General features: G+C 39.2%; 1 protein-coding gene across 8 annotated transcripts in view; it reads right to left on the minus strand.

Moving 5' to 3' along the window:
• The window catches only part of LOC146581590 (teneurin-3), a 133,494-nt gene that overhangs the window by 74,352 nt on the left and 37,430 nt on the right, over positions 1 to 21,712 (minus strand). For all 8 annotated transcript variants that reach the window (XM_085284238.1, XM_085284268.1, XM_085284258.1 and 5 more), the window contains one exon: positions 1,350 to 1,575. In XM_085284238.1, the coding sequence (XP_085140364.1) occupies positions 1,350 to 1,575 (226 nt within the window). The remainder of the gene's footprint in view (positions 1 to 1,349; positions 1,576 to 21,712) is intronic.

Below are 21,712 nucleotides of genomic sequence, written 5' to 3' on the forward strand. Positions count from 1 at the left end.
GTTCCCACCCACTGACAAGCACTTGATTTAGAGTCCACTGTGGTGATAGTGATTTATGCCTCAGCTGATGATAGGTGTGCACATATTGTTTTGTCGATATAGCTAAGACAGCTCAAGGTCATTGAGCGGTTAGTATTCAATCACCACATCTTCCCAAGAAAGTGAGACTGTCACCACGTATCCCAATTGATTCAGTCAGAGCATAGGAGATTGTTACCCCATGCTGCCACACGCAAAATTCAAAGTTTACATTCATCTGAGCCTCAGAAAGGGGACGCTGTGCCAGTGAAATATCAGGCTAGAATGCAATCATCTACTCTAGGCCATTTCTGAGTCACAGCGCAATGTACCACACTTCATTAGCCAGGATATTTTGAGCTCACTGATTAAGAAAGATGTAACTAATGTTTCAGGGGGAAAACTTGGCAGTGGCTCTTATGACAAAGTAGTGTCTTGCGCAGCAGATTTTGGTATAACACACTCTCTGCTTACCAAGTTTCTTGTTAAGTTATGGCCTCTCTGATTATAACTGTCAAGTTCAGAGATATTCACATACTTCTCCCTAATCATGTATTTTCCTTCTCATTGTGTCTCTCCGACTTAGCAATCACCCCTTTAGATTCATACAAAGTGTAGAAATGTGATGAACTGGTATATAGGGAACTATATTATGTCATGAACATGTGTCAGTGTAATATCACTTTAAAAATTGGTCGAGAAATCCTTAAATTATAGAGTGACCATCTCATGTTTGTAGGAATGGCACCAAAACATTGATAAAATCATCAGCTATTAAAAATCTGTGTTGTGAAATTTTCAGTGTGTTCCACGGCCTTGGCTGTTGGAGTCCCCCGCTGTTGTCTTGGGGAAGTTGCAAGCTACGACTATCATCTACTAAGACTGCCATGTATTCAGTGCCTTCTTCCACCGCTGATCCTGTATATGGGTCCGTGCAGATCATTAAAATGATCACAAAGATGTGCAGAAAGCATAAAAACACAAATATAAAGCTCATTTTTGGCAACAAAAAACAAACTGCTGGTTCATTAATAACAGACTGAGTGACTGGTAACTCTGACTGTAAGTTTTAGAAATATGGGCTGATGTCTTAAAAGCACATCAAACAGGCCAGTGGATTAATGAGACAGGTCACCAGATTTAGGACACATGAAACACGTGACCAAAAAAAAAGGCATTAAAATTCAACACGCAGCACACAGATATGCCAACTTCCACCTCCCTCACTTTTCAAATGAAAAATGCAGCATGTAAAGTGGTGAAAATACATCAAGTATAACATCTGGACCTGAATCTTTCAGTTCTGTTGTAGGTCACCATGGTTCACTCACCTGCTCTCCAGGGCCACATTGCTGCCCAGGACCCAGCTGTCCTGCAGCTGGACGCATTCCGCCGTACTCTGCAAGTCAGCCGCCAGGCCGGCTGTGGGTGGTGGACTTGGGCTCCTTTGATTGGCCAGTGAGCTGCGGCTCAGGGAAGTGATGGAGGGGTGTTGCCTGTGTGGGGGTGGAGCTGGTGGCAGAGGAGGTGGAGCTTGCTGACTTGACAGATGGTCACCTGGAGAGGAGGAGAGAGAAAAACAGGCATCAGCATAGGAGTTTAAGAATCCCTAATAGTGGGAAAATCGAAATAATAAATAATTAATTTTGCTGATTAAAATTACACCCAGACTGAAGCGACGCGACTGCGAAGAGAGAGCAGATGGGTAAGATTATGCATTTGCCTTATATGCGAGCTATGACAGCACAGTGCCACTTAACAGACCCAGAAAGGTAAATACAACCGAGAGCAAGACATTAAAATGAGATGCAACCACTGCAAAAAAACAGGAAATAAGAAGTGCTTTTATGGCGATACACATAATAATTGTCACAAAACGCCACATGGCTGACAGTTGGGTTCTCTTAAACAGAAGGTCACTTAGAGAGGCAGCTGTTCTTTTATGGGCGCTTAACGCAATGTTTCATGTTTGATTACAGCCAGAGAAGACTCTCAAATAACTAATGACCAGAACATCCATTAGAGCTCTGAGAGAACAGGTTTTCCAATTTCACACAAAGCTGTGTAATTGGCCCCCAGAATGGCATGTGGTGATTATCTATCCATCTTCCCTGTTTAAAAGGTAAAAACCCACAGTGCTGACAATTCTGATTTGCTCCAATGAGCCCCAAATGGGTATCGTCTTTCTTGCCTTACAGAGAGCCTGAAGAATATTGAAAAAGTCGGGAGTTGTGTTTTTTGTTTTTTTTTAGGAGCTCCTGTTGTTTTTGCACTGACAGCATGATTTTTTATGAAGCCTAGAAGCCTATGAGTTTAAATTTACAGCACATGAACACTGATTTTCAGTGTATGATTTAACCTTTGGTTACTCAACAATGTACACAAGGATCAAAATCTGCGCTGTTGGCTGCAAGGAACAGCTTCATTGAAAGGACTCAAGTCATCATTTTGAAAGGATCCTTTAATGACCAAGCAATTTGCATCCTTGTCTATGTGCTTTCACTTTTCAGTGTGCAACCCTATGCATAAAACAACCTATTCAGTTCTGGCAAATGAGCCATTTAGTTCCATATAGCTCAGAGGAAACATGAAAGCCATTCACAGCAAGGAAAAATCTTCAAGTAAGTAAAAAAAGGGAAAAAAAAACGTTGGGCTTTTTTTACATGCAGTAGCAACGTGCACCTACATACACACATACACATGGCTTTTTAATATTATAATTTCCAAGAACATCACTTTCATCTTTAGACACACAAACGAGGAGATAGGTCTTCACATAGACAGCTAGACACAAAGTTACACAGATGGACGTGACAGAGCAGAATCAGTAGTGACAAGAGTCCACAATGCTGGTTCAGAAGGCCAATCAAAATTTAATTAATTCCTGACTGCAATTACATAGCATCAGCATGTGGCTGTAAAGTCCATAAAAGCAAATCATCAGACGCAGATGAAGGTTGGTTTTTTTCTCCTTTTTGTGGCCCATGATTAGAGTTTTATCAAATCCAATCAAACACAAGCCTCTCATCACCTGACATCACCACATTCAAAGTCAGTTCTGAACGCTAATTGCCTAAGATCAGCTACAGTATGAGTATTTTAAAAAATATATGGTTGACATGACTTAGTAATAACGAAAAACACAGCAGCCCACTCATCTCCCAGGCTAGACTATGGGCCCTATTAGAAAAGTGCTAAGTAGGCTAATAGAAATGTGGATTATCTATCAACACTGGCTGGTTTTACTTCACCTTTGGGTCTAATTCCACTGTATGAGCCTGCAGCACCCGTGAGCTCCACTTTCCAGCAGAAGCACTTTCATGTAATCAGCATGCACCAGTGTACCAGTGAAATGTCAATGAGCAGGAAAGGAGAATGCAGCTGAGGGGACAATCAAGACGATAACACAAGGAAGTATCTAACGTGGAAGCAAGTGAAATGTTTACAGCAAGAAAGTATTATTTTAAAAAGCAAAACGTAGGCACATTACTTTATAGGGACTACAAAAGGATTTTAACGAAGCTGAATATAATCTCCAACCAATCAAATGAAATATTTCACTAAAATCAGTCCGTAAAAACAATCTGTCCTACCGTTACACATCATAAATACTGCACATGGGAGATCTGAACAAATCTTTATTTTAATGCCTTAATTACTCTTGTTTATTTTGCAACTTACCCTGAGAGTTTGAAAATGGAACTTACTTCAAACCCATAAAAATGTGGTACGCAGCGCAGGTGGATTATGGTTTTTGGGAGCAGTGCCACCACAGTAAGCAAAAAGATGAGCCTGAACACTTCCTCTGTCATCAGTTTGATTACTCCTGAATCAATTTCTGATGATTCAACATGTTAAAGGCATGCCTGAACTATAACATGAAAATAAGCTGTTTCATTTTTATTTTTAAATCTCAGAGCACATGCTAAGCAAAGTGCTCAGTAAACACAAAATTCCCCAAACCTTCAAAGGAGTAGGATTTGTCATGCAGAATTTGAATGTATAATCCCACAATGAACTAAGAGAACATAAAACCCCATGAACTACATTAAGCTGCATCCTATGCAGTGCTTTACAAACTGCTACAAGGCTGCTGTGCCACAATCCACTGAGGTGCCTGTTACAAAGACAGATGTAGCAGGCACTGAACAAAAAACAATGGTTTACCTAAACAGAAAGTGCCAAAAACTGTCTCAAAATGTGGTAAATATACCAGATTCTCGATGTCACACCGAGGGAGAAGCGACAGCCTTGGGAAGCTTGATGAAATGGCGTCTCTCTATATCAGCACATACACAGTATAAATCTAGGGAGTAACCCTATTGACCACCTAACTCTTTGAAGAATTGCACTGAGATATATCACAGCGTTATGCTCTTTTAAGTGTTTATATCTGAAACACAACTATGTGTGGACTTTAATTATGCAACATATGTCATCCCCTTAATCTTTGTCTGGTTAAGATCAAATGGTGAGCTTCTAAGTGAGACTTGTCTGTATTTTATTATAAGAATCAACATTTTAATAGCATGCTACATTTCATATATCGAGCCTTTCAAGTCAGAACATTCTGAAATCCTAGGCTGTATGTATAGGTCATAACAACACATACTTTTTTTTTCACGTGATCAATTTCGCTGCACACAGTAGGTGTTCTTATATCGGAGTAGTATGAGGTGCAATGGTTTCTGGTCTCTAATTTGAGATGTGAGTTTGAATCCAATTTCACTCAGGACATGGTCTGAGACACCCTCTCTCCTTCTGATTCCATGTTAAGCAATGAGGAAAAAGTGGTAGCAGGAGAGTAGCAGTCCACTGCACATTCTCTGTGAACTTCACTGTCAGATTTGAAGGCTTGAAAAGCAAACCATGCTAAATTATGGGCTTATGGTGCCATAGCAATTTCATTTACATTATCCACGGCCTAGCAGATGTTGGACTGTGTGTTTAAAAAAAAAAAGAAGAAGCAAACTAAAACAATGACCCTTTAAGAAACCTGGCATTGTCTTCCATCAAGACACAGAGGGAATTAAGATGCCCTTTAATGTGAAGACTTAGTGACTAGAAAGGCAGATGAAACAGCTGTGTGGTTTATGGGGCTTTGCTTTGAAATCAGATCAAGATGGATGCCTCCTTTGCATAATTCCTCAACTTCAGCTTGTCATCATTTCCATCAGCAACATGGTTTAAAAGGACCTTTGTGATTAATACTGCATGCAAGTGCTGAAATGACAGACTCATTCTCATCTTAATGACGCTTGCGGTATCAAATGTAGATTTATGAAGCCCCTGCATATTTGCATAAACACCAACGAGGGTGGATCTTTGTTTTTAATTTCTTTTAATACTCTGTTTTTAGAAGTTTGTGATCTGAAGACTTTCCTACTGCAGTGTGTTTACAAGAGAAAAGTGCACTGAGTGGTATTAGTGAACCAGAAAAGTCTAGGACGACACCCCTACACAGTTTTTATAGAAGACATTTTTTGCTCGGTAAGCAGACAACCTAAAACAGCTTAGATGTGTCTGTTCACAGATTTGGTCCATTCTGAATAACTGTAACAGAGGCTATCACTGTCAGTAAGCTAAGTTAAGCTATCACTACATTTTCTAGAATCTGTTTCATACTCCTTCTTGATACTGGGGCATTTAGACCAATTAGGTTTCTATGATGTTCATCCTTTGAAAATATTTTTTTTTGATTAAAGCATTGACAAGCCTGGAATACAGCGCATAATGTTCCAACACTGAGTTGGGACACAATTAAAAGCCGTTTTGCACCCACTACGCTTGGCAGCCTTAGTGAAAGCCTTTTCATATTCATTGTATAAGTACTGCAAAAGGTCTTGTGCCATTTTACTCTCCATTAAGAGACTGATGCAACTGCTAATGGAATTGAAAGGGCATTTGCTTTGACTGGCTCGCCCTTCTCCAATAGGAAAATTGCAGTATGTGTGCATCACAAGAATTCCATCAAAACAGATCACAGATAACTTATGGAGGCCGTAGCTTTCCTATTACTGCTTAAGGTATTCTGCTTACTTTTTATATACGCACAGAGGAATATTTACAATTACAGAAAAAATGCAAAAAGAAACAGTGAAAAAAAGAGAGACATGAAAACAAAATGCAGAACCTTCACTCTGCTTGATTGAAATTCAGAAAACATACTGTTAAAAATGGGAGATCACTTAAAAATCCCAGATTGACTTTTATGTGAAATGAATAATAAATGGACTCTATGATAAAACAAGCCATCTAGACTAGGTAGGATGTTCAAAATCAATACATTCTTTCTCATCAATGGCTACATTTCTTTTCACCTCAGCTGTTGAAGACAGCAGTATTCTTTAGTAGTGAAAAAAGACAGCAGCTTTTCACTGAGAAGCCCTGAAGGTGGAGTGAGGGTGGTGTTTCGTAATGGGGAGGGGCTGGGGGGTTGGGGGGCAGTACCCAGTGGAATTTGGAACCATTAGAACAACCTTGCCCTAGGTGAGTTTTGGGGATTTACTCTGCAAAGAGAGTTGGCAATTTTCAGGGACTGGGGGTTTTGAGGAAAAAAAAGAAGAAGAAGAAGAAGAAGAAGAAGCAGCAGCAGCTGTGTGAATTCCATCATATTTCCTGCCAGAGTACCTTCAGTGCTTTTGCAGCCTTGCCCACTCTTCTCCTGACTTTCTGTCTGATCAAAGACAGAAATTTCTTTTAAGCCATTTCTTAGCAGGGGAATCGGGATGTAACCAATATTTCAGGGATTACATAATTATTGCATTATAGACACAGACATTCCATTTACCCACACATAATGTGCTCCTACACAGCCATATAGGCATTCATCAGCTCACATTGTGCTTAAAATCTCTGCCATTTATTTCTAACGTATGATTTGTAAATACACTTAGAAAGTTGATTCCATCGGAGAGCAGTGAATGCGAGCAGCTTCACATTACTGTTTTTCCATCTCTCCTCTTCTCTCTCCCTCTCTCTCCTGCAGACATTGCTACAGATGGCAGATCATCATACAGATGATGACTGCTTAGCAGTTCTTTCTGACAGCTCTCCGATTACATAGTAATTACACTCCTTCTCAAAAGCTGCTTTGACAATTAGCCTGCTGACAAAACACTTGGTTGTATTTATTCATGTGTGGACAGCTTCGGCTTCCTTGTTTGTCCAGAGAGATCGTGTTCGCACCTAGATAAAATGCTACAGTTTCTAAGTTCAGCGCAGGCAGCACAGTTTTAAGCACTGACATTGCACGCACCACTGTGTTTTCTTGCACCTAAAGAAACCAGGAACAGTCCACAGGGAAGTGTGCCAGTTCTCACTTTTCTAACATTTATACTTGATCTAAAGAAGCACTCGAAATTGAAACAAGAAGAAATAAATCTTTTAATAATCAACCAAAGTGGAGCTGCACTATTTGGTAACTAGCTATCGATACAAGGGATTATATGTAAACACATATAATGTAACACATTACATGATCAGTGTTACTAGGATTCAAATTTTAGTAGCAGCATCATGACAAAATAAAGCAGTGAGTCATCAGCTGAGATGATGGAAGTCTACACATATCTCACAGCCATTTTTAGAATGCTTTAAAATGTCTGAAGTTTACTAGTCGGCAATTCTCTGTGGATTAATCACAAGAAATGATCATCTAATTTATTGATATAAAACAATTCATTTGCTTTAAGAGTATCAGTCAGTCAGTTAGATTTCTCGAAACATTCAGACATTAAAGATCATATTTCCCAGTCTCGAATATACAGCATAAATTTGCAACCATCACGATAGCCGCAAATTCTTGATCTGTTTGTTTACATCTTTAACATGCTATTGACAGTAACTGCAGCAGTCTGTCATTTCCTATCACTGCATCTTCCTGTTTGATTTTGAAAGAAGAGTGGGAGCACAGTTAACTACAATATAACAAGCTGTACAATATAAACAAATCACCAGCTTGTAAGACATCAGGACTCTGGAGAGACTTGCTTTTCTCAGAATGTGTTTAAGTCCAGTGCTTTTGCTGGAAATCTCTTTTTTCAAAGGTTCTTGTGGAATTATTTTGAAAAGAAGTTGCCAGTTTCTGAGTTTCCCCTATAAGTGTTTGGCCTTGAGAGTAGTGATTCACTCTATCTAAATTACCATGGTGGGTTGAATGGCTTGAGCCTTCAGTAAGAGGCAGCAATGACTGCCTGATGGAGCCAACATGAAACTTTAGCTGGGGTGGTCCTAGGCACCGCAGAAAAGCTTTTGAACATTCAGAAGATTGCTGGAGAACATTAAGCAACATATTTTTTTTTGACTGCACCAAGCTTCTCAGCATTAGCAACAAAACAATGTTATCCATTTCTGCTGAAATGTGACTCACTTCCCTGAATGAAGCAATATAGATCTGAATGAGTAATTACAGAAAAAAAAGTTGTCTGCATGATCTTACGGGTCATAAAATATGACGTGTATTCTGAGAACTATTCATGTGCCTCCTCATTCATTTACAGCTCGCTTCTCCAATCACTTGAGAAAATGGTTGCAGGAAAAAAAACAAACCACTCTTGGTTGTAGTGGCACAGTCATTTCCAATGGTTGCTATAATTGCATTTCCTGTGCAAATCGCTCAGTTTGTGGGGAAATAAGACAAAGGACAGAATATTCATCTAAAAATGAGAAAGCCTATCTTTTCCTGATTAATTGTTGGCATATTGTTCTCAATTGGATGCACTCCACTTGCAAGAGATGACTAATTTTCATCTTCATTGTGAGGAAATTTGAGAAGAAGGAGATTTATAATGTGTATCTTTCACACCACAATGAATAAACAAATAGGATGATCTTTTCTAGATGTTGATATTTTATAGTGAGCAAAAATTTCAAGCAGGGCTCTGTAATATTTTGGTATTTTACACCATTACCATTAAGATAGTAACTATATGCATTCAGGGGAGGCCCAGACAAGAATAAAGTGTTATAAATGACACTGTAACAGTGGAATACAATGAAATGTAAAAGAGGCCGCATAAAATAAAGATGAAACTGTTCCTTCTGGTTAGGAATAGAGCAAACTGCATGTTTGAGCCAACCAAGTCTCTTTATCAAATGCACTACAATGAACAAACAGTACATGTTTGCTTTTATATCTCCCCCTTACCTGTCACCTTCCAACTATCCCACATATAATTCACTAGGCCAACATTTCTTGCAGTGTCTGGCTTGAGAGCTGGAGCTACAGCAGAAAGGCTGAAAATCCCTCTGCTTTCCAAAGAGCTTTCCTGAGGCCAAGGCTATGAATTGATACCCCACTGTTGCATTACTCTTGGCCACAGAGCAGAGCGCGGGACAAGAATAATAATAGGACAAATCAGTGGTTTATTCTTATAGTATTCACAGACTTGTGCCTTCTAGTGGTGGGGAGGGTCGTGTTACAGATGTCAATATCCTCCATGGGCATAGGTGATAAACTTTATGTGTGCTAGCATGTGTTAGGCAGTACAGTCTATACACATGTGCGCACACAGGCATGCAGACACACTTTAAAGCCCACTGAGAAAAGCCTTCTAGCACTACTGATGTTTTGGAATTTTACTTCAGAACAGCCTCTGCTTCTCTCTGCAAGAGGAACTAAGATGTAACCCGCTTACCCTCTGAGACTTGGTGCATGCTCAATCAGCAACATGATATGGCCCACGGCTCTGCGCTGAGTTGAGAAGACTGCTGGAGTTGAGAAGACTGATCATGCATAAGGTAGCAACACAGTGTTTTCTCCACTAATGTGCCAGGCTAGACATGCAGCTTCTACAGCTCCAATTCAGCTGCATAGTCTGAGCTCCACCGTGAGGAATCTGGGATCCTCCTAAAACTCTTTGTGCTGAGCACTGACATGGAAAGTGCAAGTTTTTTTGTTTTGTTTTTTGTTAGACACAAAACACAAGTCATTCGGCTGTGAAATAATGTGACTTATCGAACAATTTTGGTCATCCTATGAAGCAGAACGCTGCTCTGATCTGAGGACTAATCCAATCTAATCAAGACGGCTACTTTGGTACAACCCCAGTTGGAGGCAAAGTCTCTTGAGTGGCCCAGCATCACAATTCATTAGTGAAACTGGCCTTTAAAGTTTAATCTGGCGTGCGGTCGTTCTTAATTTTCAACCTCATCCCCTTTCCATTTCAGAGTGGCTCTCACACATGTCCACATCCTGTTAATCAATAATAAAAGTAATCAGGGAAGTCAGATGTACTGTCCTTCAAAATCTCTCTAATGCTCCTTTGCTTGACATCAGCAGACAGGGCTGTCTGCGTTCCAGTCTTCATTCACCTTAGAAAATACCACCCTAAGCCTCATCTGTCATGTATTGGCTGCAGCCTAACATTTCACTTTGTTTGGCAGACATTGATTTTTACCTCCAAGGTGTTGTCAAGGAGGCATCCAACTCATACATACCTCCTCTGCTGTCTCTCCAGAGGCTGCTTTAGAAGGAACTGCAGGAGCACACACACACACACAAAGGAAAGCTCACGGAAATGACTACAAGGTAGCCTAAAATATTGCCAAATTTCTTGAATAAGGACACTAGAAGGGATGAAATGTGTGGGTGATAAGCCGAGGCTTATCAAAGCAGCATTTCTCAGAGCCTATTTTTGTTGTTCGTGTACTGTAATAGGCTTGGCAGCAAGTAATCCAGACTGAAGTATATATTACAAATACACATAGAGTTCCAAAATGATTGTTGATGTGTATCAAAGCACATCAGATGTACAAGTGCAGCCCCATTGTGGTTTTTTACGTGCTCTCCATGCCAACTCATTCAGCCAAAAAAAAACAACCCAACCATAAAACAGAAGTAGTCAAAACATTTGGTCACTAAAATGCCTTGAACCTACTTCAGTCGATGTAACCAGTCCCCCATCCATGTTAATATTGTTTTCCACGATAGCAAGATAACCACCATTTATCAACTGCCATCTCACCACAGCCTCCATCCCACTTTCTACACGCACACACAAATACACACATTTGCAGCCTAGTTGAGCAACACTTTATATTCATTAAGTGTCAAAATCTTATAACAAATAGCTGCTTTAAAAGAGCAACAGTATATTTCGTTTAGGAATTATTTGGCACCAATAAGAAATGATCTATGAAGCAAGCTTAAAGGTAACATCCTTCTGCAGTTTATTAATAATACAAACAGCAAAAGTAATTAAGATAGCCCAGATTTACTGAGAATTTCACCAAAGTCTACAACTTTTAATCATCATCCCTGCTTCAAAAAATGCAGAGGAAATAATACACAAACTAAAACTTACATGTCAGCTCTGGAAATTTCACCCACTCACTTACAAGGTTGACCACTCTATCAGCTCCTTCATGTCTCATTAAACACTTGTTTGCTTGGAGGTGCATAAGTTTACTCACAGTTATTTTCTAGCCACTCCTCTTGCATGCATTTCTGGCTCTCACTGGGTACAACTGACAAGAAAGCAGCTTCAAAGATGCATATCTAAAGAGGCATTCTAACAAACAAACGCGAGGGTATAGTTCCTGCAAGTGACATGTTTGCGAATGACACACCTCTGATGAGGCTGTCTATAAGTATTTACATTGAATGTTGGGTTAATTTTAGCATGCTAGCATTCTGGGGCAATGATAATATGTTAGTATTTAGCAGTTTTGATGCTTCAAAAATAATTAGAACGCACATACACTGCTTGTTTGAGTCCATTAGAATACAAGTCAATCGTTCATACTGTTTATGCGCTTTCTGAATATTATGAATATATGAATATTTATTTGATTTCAGTTAGACATTATTTGGGCAATTTTAGGCCATTTTAATATTTACCATGTTTACAAGTTCATAGCTTAGGTTAGCATGTTATCACGAAAATATAAAAATGGCATGTGTTTTAAATTTGAGAGCAAAAACAAAAAATAAAAATATTATAAGGCAAATGAAATATAAAACAATGAATCTATTAGTTGTTGAGACAGTCTTGGTTGCAGGTTTTGGGTGAAACCAAAAACTATTAATGTCAAAACCTTTGTGGTATTAAATGAGAAAAGACAAGGCCACCACAGTCATGTTGCCATCCCCTAGGATCAAAAATGATTATATAAATGTTGTTCAACAGTTTCTGGAAAGCACTGGACTAGTAGACACCAATGTAAGCATGACTATTTTGCAGAAAAAGCGTCACCATCCTAGTAAAAAGGTTCACATTTATGGAACAGAGTATGCGTTAAAAATGATGTCTATTACCAGTAAAAAAAAAAACTACTGCTTCTGCACTAAAGATAAATAAGAAGTAAGATGTAAATCTGATTTAATAATCCCAAAAATCCATTCTTCTTTTCTTTCCAGGTTCATTCATGTACATTTTGATGTAGTATAGCAGAAGTCCCCATCATGACACAGTGTAAGAGTGTCTTTCTCTAAAAGGGCACGACTAAGGTTTGGCTGTGAATCTCTCAGCCTGCTTAAATCTCTCTAACAGCATGCATCATAAAGCTGCTCTGTTTTTAAAAGCATGTGATAAATATTCTGAATATTTATGAAAATGAAAGAGACCAGGAAGAACAACGTCTTCATTCAGATGCACAGCAGACTGATAAATGTTTCTTACAGCTGACTGATTTATATATTAGAAATCTTCTCCAAAAAGGTCAGAAGTTCAGTTTCTGCAGCAGCTAAATCTTTTCGCTGTGCAAGTTGCTGAATTGTTTTATGCCTCCTTATTGTGACTCACTCTGGAAGAACATCAACTAAATGTTTGATATGAAAAATGTATACTTTACTGCAGCAAACAGCATAAGTGGAAAACATATCATTTAGACTAATGGTGGCAAATGCAATCATTGCCCTTTAACGGCTTTGATGAGTGTATGCATAGAACACCCCTAAACCTAATGATAAAACTTTTGACTGCAAAAATGAAACCACATCTGCAGCTTAAGGATCTTTTCCTAAACGATAATAGCTGTGATATATTTAGACAAGTTCACGCAGACACATATGTGTGATCTGTGTTTCTCAATGTGACAATGTGTGTGAGTGGGCAAATGATGTTAACACGGTGAGAGCAACGGAGCAACACTGAGCAGGTAGCAGTGGTGTGTCGACAGCATCCATGCTTCCCTGTGCACACTCTCTATTTAGCCCCTTCATAACGACTCCGCAGAGCTGTGCATGTCTTCAATTTGGTTCCTGTACTTGTAAACTATGCAATTTGCGTTTCATGCCACAGCAGGCATCAATTAGCACTTCTCTCACGCCTCTCCATCTGAACTGCATCAAATTTGGTTGTGTGCTGCTTGGAACATGATGTGAATTTGTCATGACTCAACTGAAAGGGAGGAAATGTTCAACACTGGGGAGCTCGCTTATTGCTCACCTTGGGCTTTTAAATCAAGACTGAATAGCAGATATTGTGCTTCATGATTGCAGACTGAAAAGGTATTCATCACTATTGCTGAATTATGCGTGGGGAAAAAAAGAAACAAAATGATTGTAAGGAAATAAAATACAGTTTGTGTGGGATGCACCTGGATTTCTTTTAAATTGCACGGCAAGTAAAGCAAACCTTTCTTGGACAGTTGTCACAGCACTGAAATTCAATAATTATCTTCGAATTGTTGCTGTTGTTAAAACTCTTTTGAAAAGGAAAATAAAATTTGCTGAAATCAGATACCTCCAAAGGCTTCAAAAGATCAAGCCTATTGATAGACAGGGAAAACTGAGCAATAGTGATTTTTTTTAGGTTTGTCAAATTTTACCGCAGAGTATGTTTTAGTAGCTAGTAACCAAAAGTGTCAAAGTGGGAAGCTGTAAGGAGATCTGAGTTGATATTTGGATGCACAAGATGGTAGCACTCATCAAAGTTATATGTCTCATCTTTAATAAACCACATTTACAGATTATGGTCTTTCTATAAATTTCTTATCTTTAACCATATCCCTATCATATAGTGCCTAAAGATCTGAAAACAGTTGTGATGCTGTAAAATTGATTAAATTGAATCTATGCAGTAGCTCAGGTAAAAGACAGTTTTGGAATTGGTGTTGATGGAAAAATAAATTTCTCTCTGCAGTCCATTGTTTCTGTTGAAACATCAGCTTTAAACTGCACCGGCCTGCCTCGCAACAGCTCATCCAGCAGAGCGTGCATGACTGTGGAACGTCTCTGTGGTGGAAGACACAGATCGTCCTTCAGATTAGGCTTAATCATGTTTGCTTTGCCTCAATTAGATAAGGGAGGTGCGCCATCAACACACGAGCTTTCTCATGCCTCCTCCAACGGTCCCTGTGCTTTTCCTCCCGCTCACCAAATGGCAGCAGTAGGAGGCAAAGGATGGTCCACATTCACACCCGGCTGAATCATTTCACACTGGAATACATCCATCAGAATAAAGATCATAAAAGCCAAGACAAGACTGACAATGGAAACTGAGAAGTGAAATCTCAGAGAAACGGCAGTAGCAGCAACATATGCTTTAGTATGACCATAAGTTGTCAATCTATTAAAAATATAGCAGCTAGTTAATATTCTTGCAAGAAATAATATTGTATGATAATACTGTATGTGCTTTACTCTTGTTCAGACTGAAGTGTACTGTAGTGTATTGATACACTAGAAAGCGCATCGTTTACACCACAGTCTGGACTCACTTGTTTTATATATCAAGTTTCAACCATAATCCACAATGGACTGCTGCAAATTGCCATTTGTTTCCTTTCTATTCAACTTGTTTGATCTCTGCAGCATATTATGATGCTATATCATGACAGTAGAATCCATTCTAATGAAAAAAAAAATCTTGTTCAAGAAGCATACTGCAGTTTGAAAAGGTTCAACAACATAGGCAGCAACTCAACATGCAGCGCTCATAGTCCAGAGATACACTTCACTGCCAATCCGTAACGCTGGACATCATCTGATAACACATTTAATCCCACAAGACGATCCTTTCTCACTGTCTGTGCAAAAATCATGTCAAGATGGGGCGTTTAACATCACATTATGATAATTTATCACACAGAGTAAATTTTCAATTCAATAAATGAGGAAAAAAAAAAATCAGATCCAATCTCTGCTTGATTTAAAACCTCAACGTGTTCCAGATATGCACAAATAATGTCAGACAATAAATTTTGACCTCATCCTGATGTTTATTCAAGGCACTGTCAATAATGTAATCCCTATGATTTAGTTCAAAATCAAATCTGCCACATTCAGGTGAAGGCCTTTTTCCTCCTACATATTCATAGCAGCAATATTGACTAAATGTCTTGTCTGGCTAAATACACAATGGGAAGTGTGATACTAGAGGATCAGTTTGTGTGAATATAAGCACAAGAGAAATGCATACAGGAGATTCTGGGATTACCTCTCAAAGCTAATATGCTATCCCAATCTCTTCAGTCAGGTCTGGACACTGAGGATTTACTGTAGCAAATGTTTAGGCAGAGAAGATAATAACAGCGGACAAACTACTATTACTGCATGAATTAGAAAGAATCAGAAGCTTTCCAGCAATGCCTAGCGTCAAAAACAACAGCCTCTGCTCTCAAAACTTCATGCTGTAAATCATACTTGTAGTGAGTTCACCTGCGGCTACAGTAGCCCTCAGAGGTCAATAACTATGGCAAGGCACATTTACCCAGAGTCTTTGTGTTCCCGGAGTGACAATAGAATCTCATTGTCAGGTGTTTAGTCAGATAAGGTCGCACACCCGCAGGGATTAGTGTCTGCTTTTCATCAATGTAATGCTTTAAAAACAGGTTTAGCAAACGTGCGGTGGATCAACCAATTTAAATGCTAAACCTCTTTCTCTCTCAGAAGATTGGGGCCAGGGGCTAAACACATACAGATAAACAAATCAACTTAGCTATAAAGACTTACAGCAAGGGAAACAAATGAATGACCCTCACACCTTTATTTGTAGACAGACTACTGGGGAAATGGTGATATAGCCCGCAAAGTGTTGTGGTGATACTTGCAGTGTCAAGTTCCTCAGTTGGATAGAGCCATCCTGAGGCACTGTATTCACAGCTAAACATGCAAACAGTGCTTCAGTACTTTGAAATAACAGCAGTGGGAGGTAATTCTTAAATGTCACTGCTTGTGGTTTAACATAACTCGGTTGTTGCTATGTATATGTACAGTAAATATATGCAACACCACTGCTCAGATGCTACCCACAGCAGTAGTTGAATTAGAAACTGGCTGGATCATGCTGGGAAGTGACATTACTCTTTGAGAGCAGCATAATGATCACTATCAATCTCTTTATTGTCATGTCACATTAGTGAAATATCAGGGAGGAGTACTGGACAGGGGAAGGAGACCGCCGAGAGACATCCTGTACCATGGTGGCATGGCAGTGCATTAATCACAGCGGCGGGACCCTCTCTGTGTCCAAGCTGAAAACTGTCAGGGTAAACACTTCAACCAATAGAGACGGTAGTGTAACACTGGGAGAATATTCCTTGCTGGTGTCCCAACACATTGGCAGAGAACGCCATCTTTTGCTTTGCAACACATAACTGTCACAGATTTCTCATTTCAGATTCACATTTTTCTCTTAGGCCATCTCAAAATGTCGCTTCTGCTATCGCCACTCATCTTTTTGAAGAAATACAGAGCCGGGCAGGGAGACAAAACGGTCATCATTTCATAATCAGCCAGGCTCAACAATGATTTCCTGCTGTAGATATTCAGCTCAGTCATACTGTATGTAATAACAAGCAGGAAAGATGCTGTATTTTAAAACTATAATACCACATCTGACATGCACCATGAAACAGCTGGATGAACGCTTCATGACTTTCAAAGCCTATATGGAGAGCAATCCTGGAGAACTCGCAACGATTTCATCCATTAACTCCATCAATCTGAGTTTGCTCCATCAATTCCAGTTAGTGTCGACTGTCTCTGGCAGAGAGCTGCCACAAGTGCCCCGGCTAAAAGAAAAAAATAAGGAGGTGAAACTTTGCGTCTAGTATAGCAGCACACATGTCATAGTCAAGTGGTTTATAAAACCACCCTTTCCCAACTCCACTACTGCCATCTAAATAATGAACACTCTGCCACTTGCAGTAATCCTCCAGCAGCCATTCCCAGAAATAGAACAAAGTCAGACAGAGCACTCATTCCCTCCCTTTCACTTTTCAAAACAAATACTGCTGATTCCTGAAAAACCCCTTCAAGATGCTACCACTCAAAACGTACAGCATGTTAATGATGCGCAGCACATTCGCAAACAACAAATTTTGTGAACTTTTGTTGCAGTGATTCGACATTCTTGGCCACATCTAGGTCGTGACTTCAAAGTTTTGCTTAGTCTCCATTTGAAGGCAACATCAAAGCATGGGTAAGCCAATGATTTCAAAAGGCATCAAGAGCTAACCAGAAAGGTACAGTAACTGTGAAGGGCACCTTTGGGCTTCCTATGATGGATGATAAGAAAGAGAAAAGACAGAGAAGAGAGGAGAGATGCAGGGCGGGGAGAGGTAGGAGAAACGGGTGAAAAGAGAAATTACTGGGGAGAGAGGTGAGCTTATATGAAAAGTATCCTTAATTAGATGTAATGTTTGCCCTCTTCCACAAACTCCTTCATGTGGTGCCAGGAAAAAAACAAGAGACCAAAGCTGATGAGTCTGGGGAGAAATATCTGCCTAAGTGGCCTTTTATTAAGGGATAAAAAGCTACTCTTTGCCTCCGTTCCCATCCACTGCCCCTGATTAAGAAAGAAGTAAAGGCGGATAATAGGAGGGGCCACGGATTTCTGACATGTCCTATTGTATCCAGATGTGACAACAGCCTGGCATTTGGCAGGTGAGACAACCTAACCTTTATCTGTCATCTTCACTTAAAAGGAGACGATTCCGTTGCAGGAATTCTAGAAAATATCAGTGTTTCTGTATAACATCATATCTAGCCTGAGGAATCCTCACAAAATCAATATTAAACACAACAACCACTTGTTGTAATCAATATTTTCACTACTCGTTCTCACTCCCATTGGAAGTGCGTTGGCACAAAAGTCAGAAAAATTTAGTTCGAGTGGCAAAATATATTGGCACTCAAAATATCCCAATATCCCAAGGCATCATTATGAAAATTAACACTTAAATTGGCTATGACAGTGAATAGTGATGATCTAAATAGGTATTATGATTATGCTCCTTTTATCTAAAAATGTGTCTGACTTTGGCACTTGCAGCAGCCTTGATTGATCAAGTGACATGCTAATGAAAGCTCTGAGACTGAGAGAGATTAGATGGCTGCCAAGTTTTGACCCTGGATGTGAAAACATCGCGGGCTAGGGATGCTCTCATAAAGCTGCTAAATAGCTTATTTCACCTCCAGCTCTGGTAGCCACCCACTGGTATCACCATGTGGATAATGATACCTGTAAATGTCCACAGTAAACAGCTGACGAACTGTGGCTCCAGACTTTTCCCATCGCCATTACATGAGGCAAGGACCATCATTATCCTATGAATTCTGGTCACTACAGCAAGACAGCCACAAATGTGCTTATAGGTGTTATGAACAACTCATTAGCACAGACTAGATGGTGGTAAAATTCAATAACAGCGTAACATGCTGAACTTTTATTATCCAGGAAAGTTGGCTGCACCCTGCCAAGTGTATAAGACTGGAGCAAACTCACAGAATTTAAAAAGGTCAAATATGAAGATAAAGAATACCAAACACAAACAACACTTTCACAGGCAGTCAGAACCCTGTAGTTTTGCCCACCTGTCAGTTCAACTCTACAATTTACACACGGGGGAGAACTATCTGCCTTTTTTTTTGCCACCATGACATATTTTCTTGACACTGTAGAGTTTGCACTGCACAAATTCCTTACTTTCTTACTTTACCGGAGTATCCATATTATGACATTTTATACTGTACTTCTCACACTGCTACAACTATGGTACTCTTAGCATGACTCAAGACCAGAAGCTTAAATTTAATATTCATTTCATTGTTTAACAGCGAACATGCACATTTTATTCGTTGCACTCCATATAGTTAAAACCTCATTTGTACTTACTAAAAACAGCCACGTCAAAACTTATAATGTCGTTTGATCATTTTAATATTAGTTATATAGTTTTAATTACACAGTTTCTGCATTAAACTGAAAAAAGAACACGTTCATTTTTAGATAATATCACACATGAAAATACTGCAGCTTTCTTAACAACAGAATTCAGTGTTTGATCCAAATTTCAAGTCTGTAACTTAAAGTTGTCTATTGTGTTTCTGTTATTGACACTGGCATTTAAACACCTACTGCATGTTAATTTTCAAATCCGTATGATCCATGAATGCAATTCCATCTGCCAGAACATTTATTTTCACTTCATTTTTCAGTCATCGAATGTGAGCGGCGGTGTGAGTTCAGCCTGGCTGTTTGACACAGTGAACAACAATCATCTAATCCAAAGTTTAGTTTTTCACCAGCACATTTCAGCGCTGTTAATACGACAGTGTTCAAATTATTAGACTCAGTAGTGACTCTTTATTTTCTTATTATTGTAAATGCTATATTAAATTTAACATTTAGGTTACTGCAATTAAATTTAAAAATGTAATTAAAATTTCCCAACAGACACTGGCTAAAGCTTTCAGGTGTGCTGATTTCTCATCCACATTATTTGACTGAGTTTTAATTAAAAACAAGGGTTCACTCTCTCCCACATGACACCACTCTGAACAATTTCACACTCACATGCTTTCCAAAAACCTTATTAAGATCATTTTAGATGTGGAAATGAAGATAATGCACGGGACAAAAAAGCTTTGTCTCTTGAGGAATCAGGTCCAGGTGCTGTTCTAATTTTTAATTGATTAACCTACCTCACAATCTAACAAATCTATGTATATGCAGAGTGGACAGCTGTACTTTATATAGCATATATCCATTGGAATATGCATACTTTACTTTATTCCAGAGAAATGTTCTGGAATATAAGTTTTTGCATCATTTTGATTAAATACACAAGTCAGGTTTATTTTAGTTTTAGGTAAAAAAGGTAAACTCACTATAATTCACTGACTAAATTAAGACTTTAGCAAATGTAAGTAAATAAAAAGTTACATTTTTTAGCGATTCTTAGTTTAACGTTTAAGGCAAGTGATGCTGTTTTCACCCTGGTTTTAAGGTGAACCACACATAAATTCAGAGATAGGCATGGAGAAATTGTGCGCTGTCCAAGAACAAAGTCCTCATTCAGATATTGCATAAATTAAACAACAGTTCATCCTTTCATTGCATAAATTATAGAACAGTTCATCTAGAAACCACGCCATAATGCACAACAGCCTTTGTTGGCTAAGGCTCTCACTGGCCCTGAGCGTCCTGACGTGTGTTTGCCAGTAAGACTAAGAGGAGAATGAGACTGGCAGAGCTGACTGGTGAAACATGAGATAAGAAAATTAAAACAAAATTGCTCAGACCTCACTGTTGATGCAAGTGCCGAGCAGCTGTCGTCCACTGAGAACAACCATGAATCAAAAGCAAGCCTGCAGGAAGTACTGATAGTCCATCCGTGCTCTATTATTTGATACTAAAGTTATCGTTCATATTCTGAAAGCACATGCATGCTGCCGTTCAAACTTTACCCCTTTTTTAGCATTTCCGACTCAGCGTGTGCAGAGGTAAATTTTCCATCTTCTCCAGAGACACTTCTCCACTCTTTCAATGTAATTACCACTGACATATATTAAGATGGCTGTATCACAATATACCAACCTCCTCAGCACCATGTCCACCCCCTCAATTACTCCAACACACAGCTGCACAGGCAAATAGGACCGAAATCCAGCTATAGCAAAAACAATATCACCAAGAGACTGCTGCTTCGAAATTACAAACCTAATGAATGTTAAGATAAGCACAAAAAAAAAAAGGATGCAAGCAATTATTTTTCACTCATTCCAGCAGCTAAACAATATATATGTATTCACCTTCCTCCAGAACTCACCTCATGGCCCAGAGAATAATTCGTAGTGATGCCTCATAAGATGCATTGCCCGCAGAGGAAAGCCTCATTGCATTTACCTGCTCACATTTCCCTGTCACCTGTAAATGTATGTGGGACTGCCACTGTATGACCCTTTGCAGTACTCAGACTTATTCCTCTGTTGATGCATCTGCTCTGCTTACATTGGCTACCACTCGCTACACACCAATTACTCTTTGTCTTTGTAGCTATTGGTCTGCTAAGCACTTCAATCCATCTCTGTCTCCGAGGCCATGACGTCAACCCGAAATGATTAATCAAAGGCAAGTCAACACCCAAAAAGCAACACCTATGTCCCCTGTTTGCGTACATTACCCATAATACTTCATGGGTATCATGTGAATACGGAATGGGAAACGAATTACGAGACCAGCAGTTTCTTTTAAAGCATATGATATCTAATTGTTCTTACACTGTTTATAAAGCTCAGGGCGATATTTTCTCATATTGCATTTCATACAATATTAAGGTTCCATTTCCCCCATTTCTTGCACATAATAAAGTGCTAGTACTAATGACTTGAGAGAAACAATAATCCCTTTACCATATGTGCTTATGCGAAAGAGCAATGCACCACAAAAATGCTTCCAGGTTACCAAGAAGCAACCTGAACCTGCTGAATGCGTCTTATCTTATTCTATAGTGCAAATATTTC

Source organism: Mchenga conophoros, linkage group LG2 (assembly GCF_057382185.1).
Source record: "Mchenga conophoros isolate Kocher_MC1m ecotype Shallow Benthic linkage group LG2, M_conophoros_male_GT1.1, whole genome shotgun sequence".
Lineage (NCBI taxonomy): Eukaryota > Metazoa > Chordata > Actinopteri > Cichliformes > Cichlidae > Mchenga > Mchenga conophoros.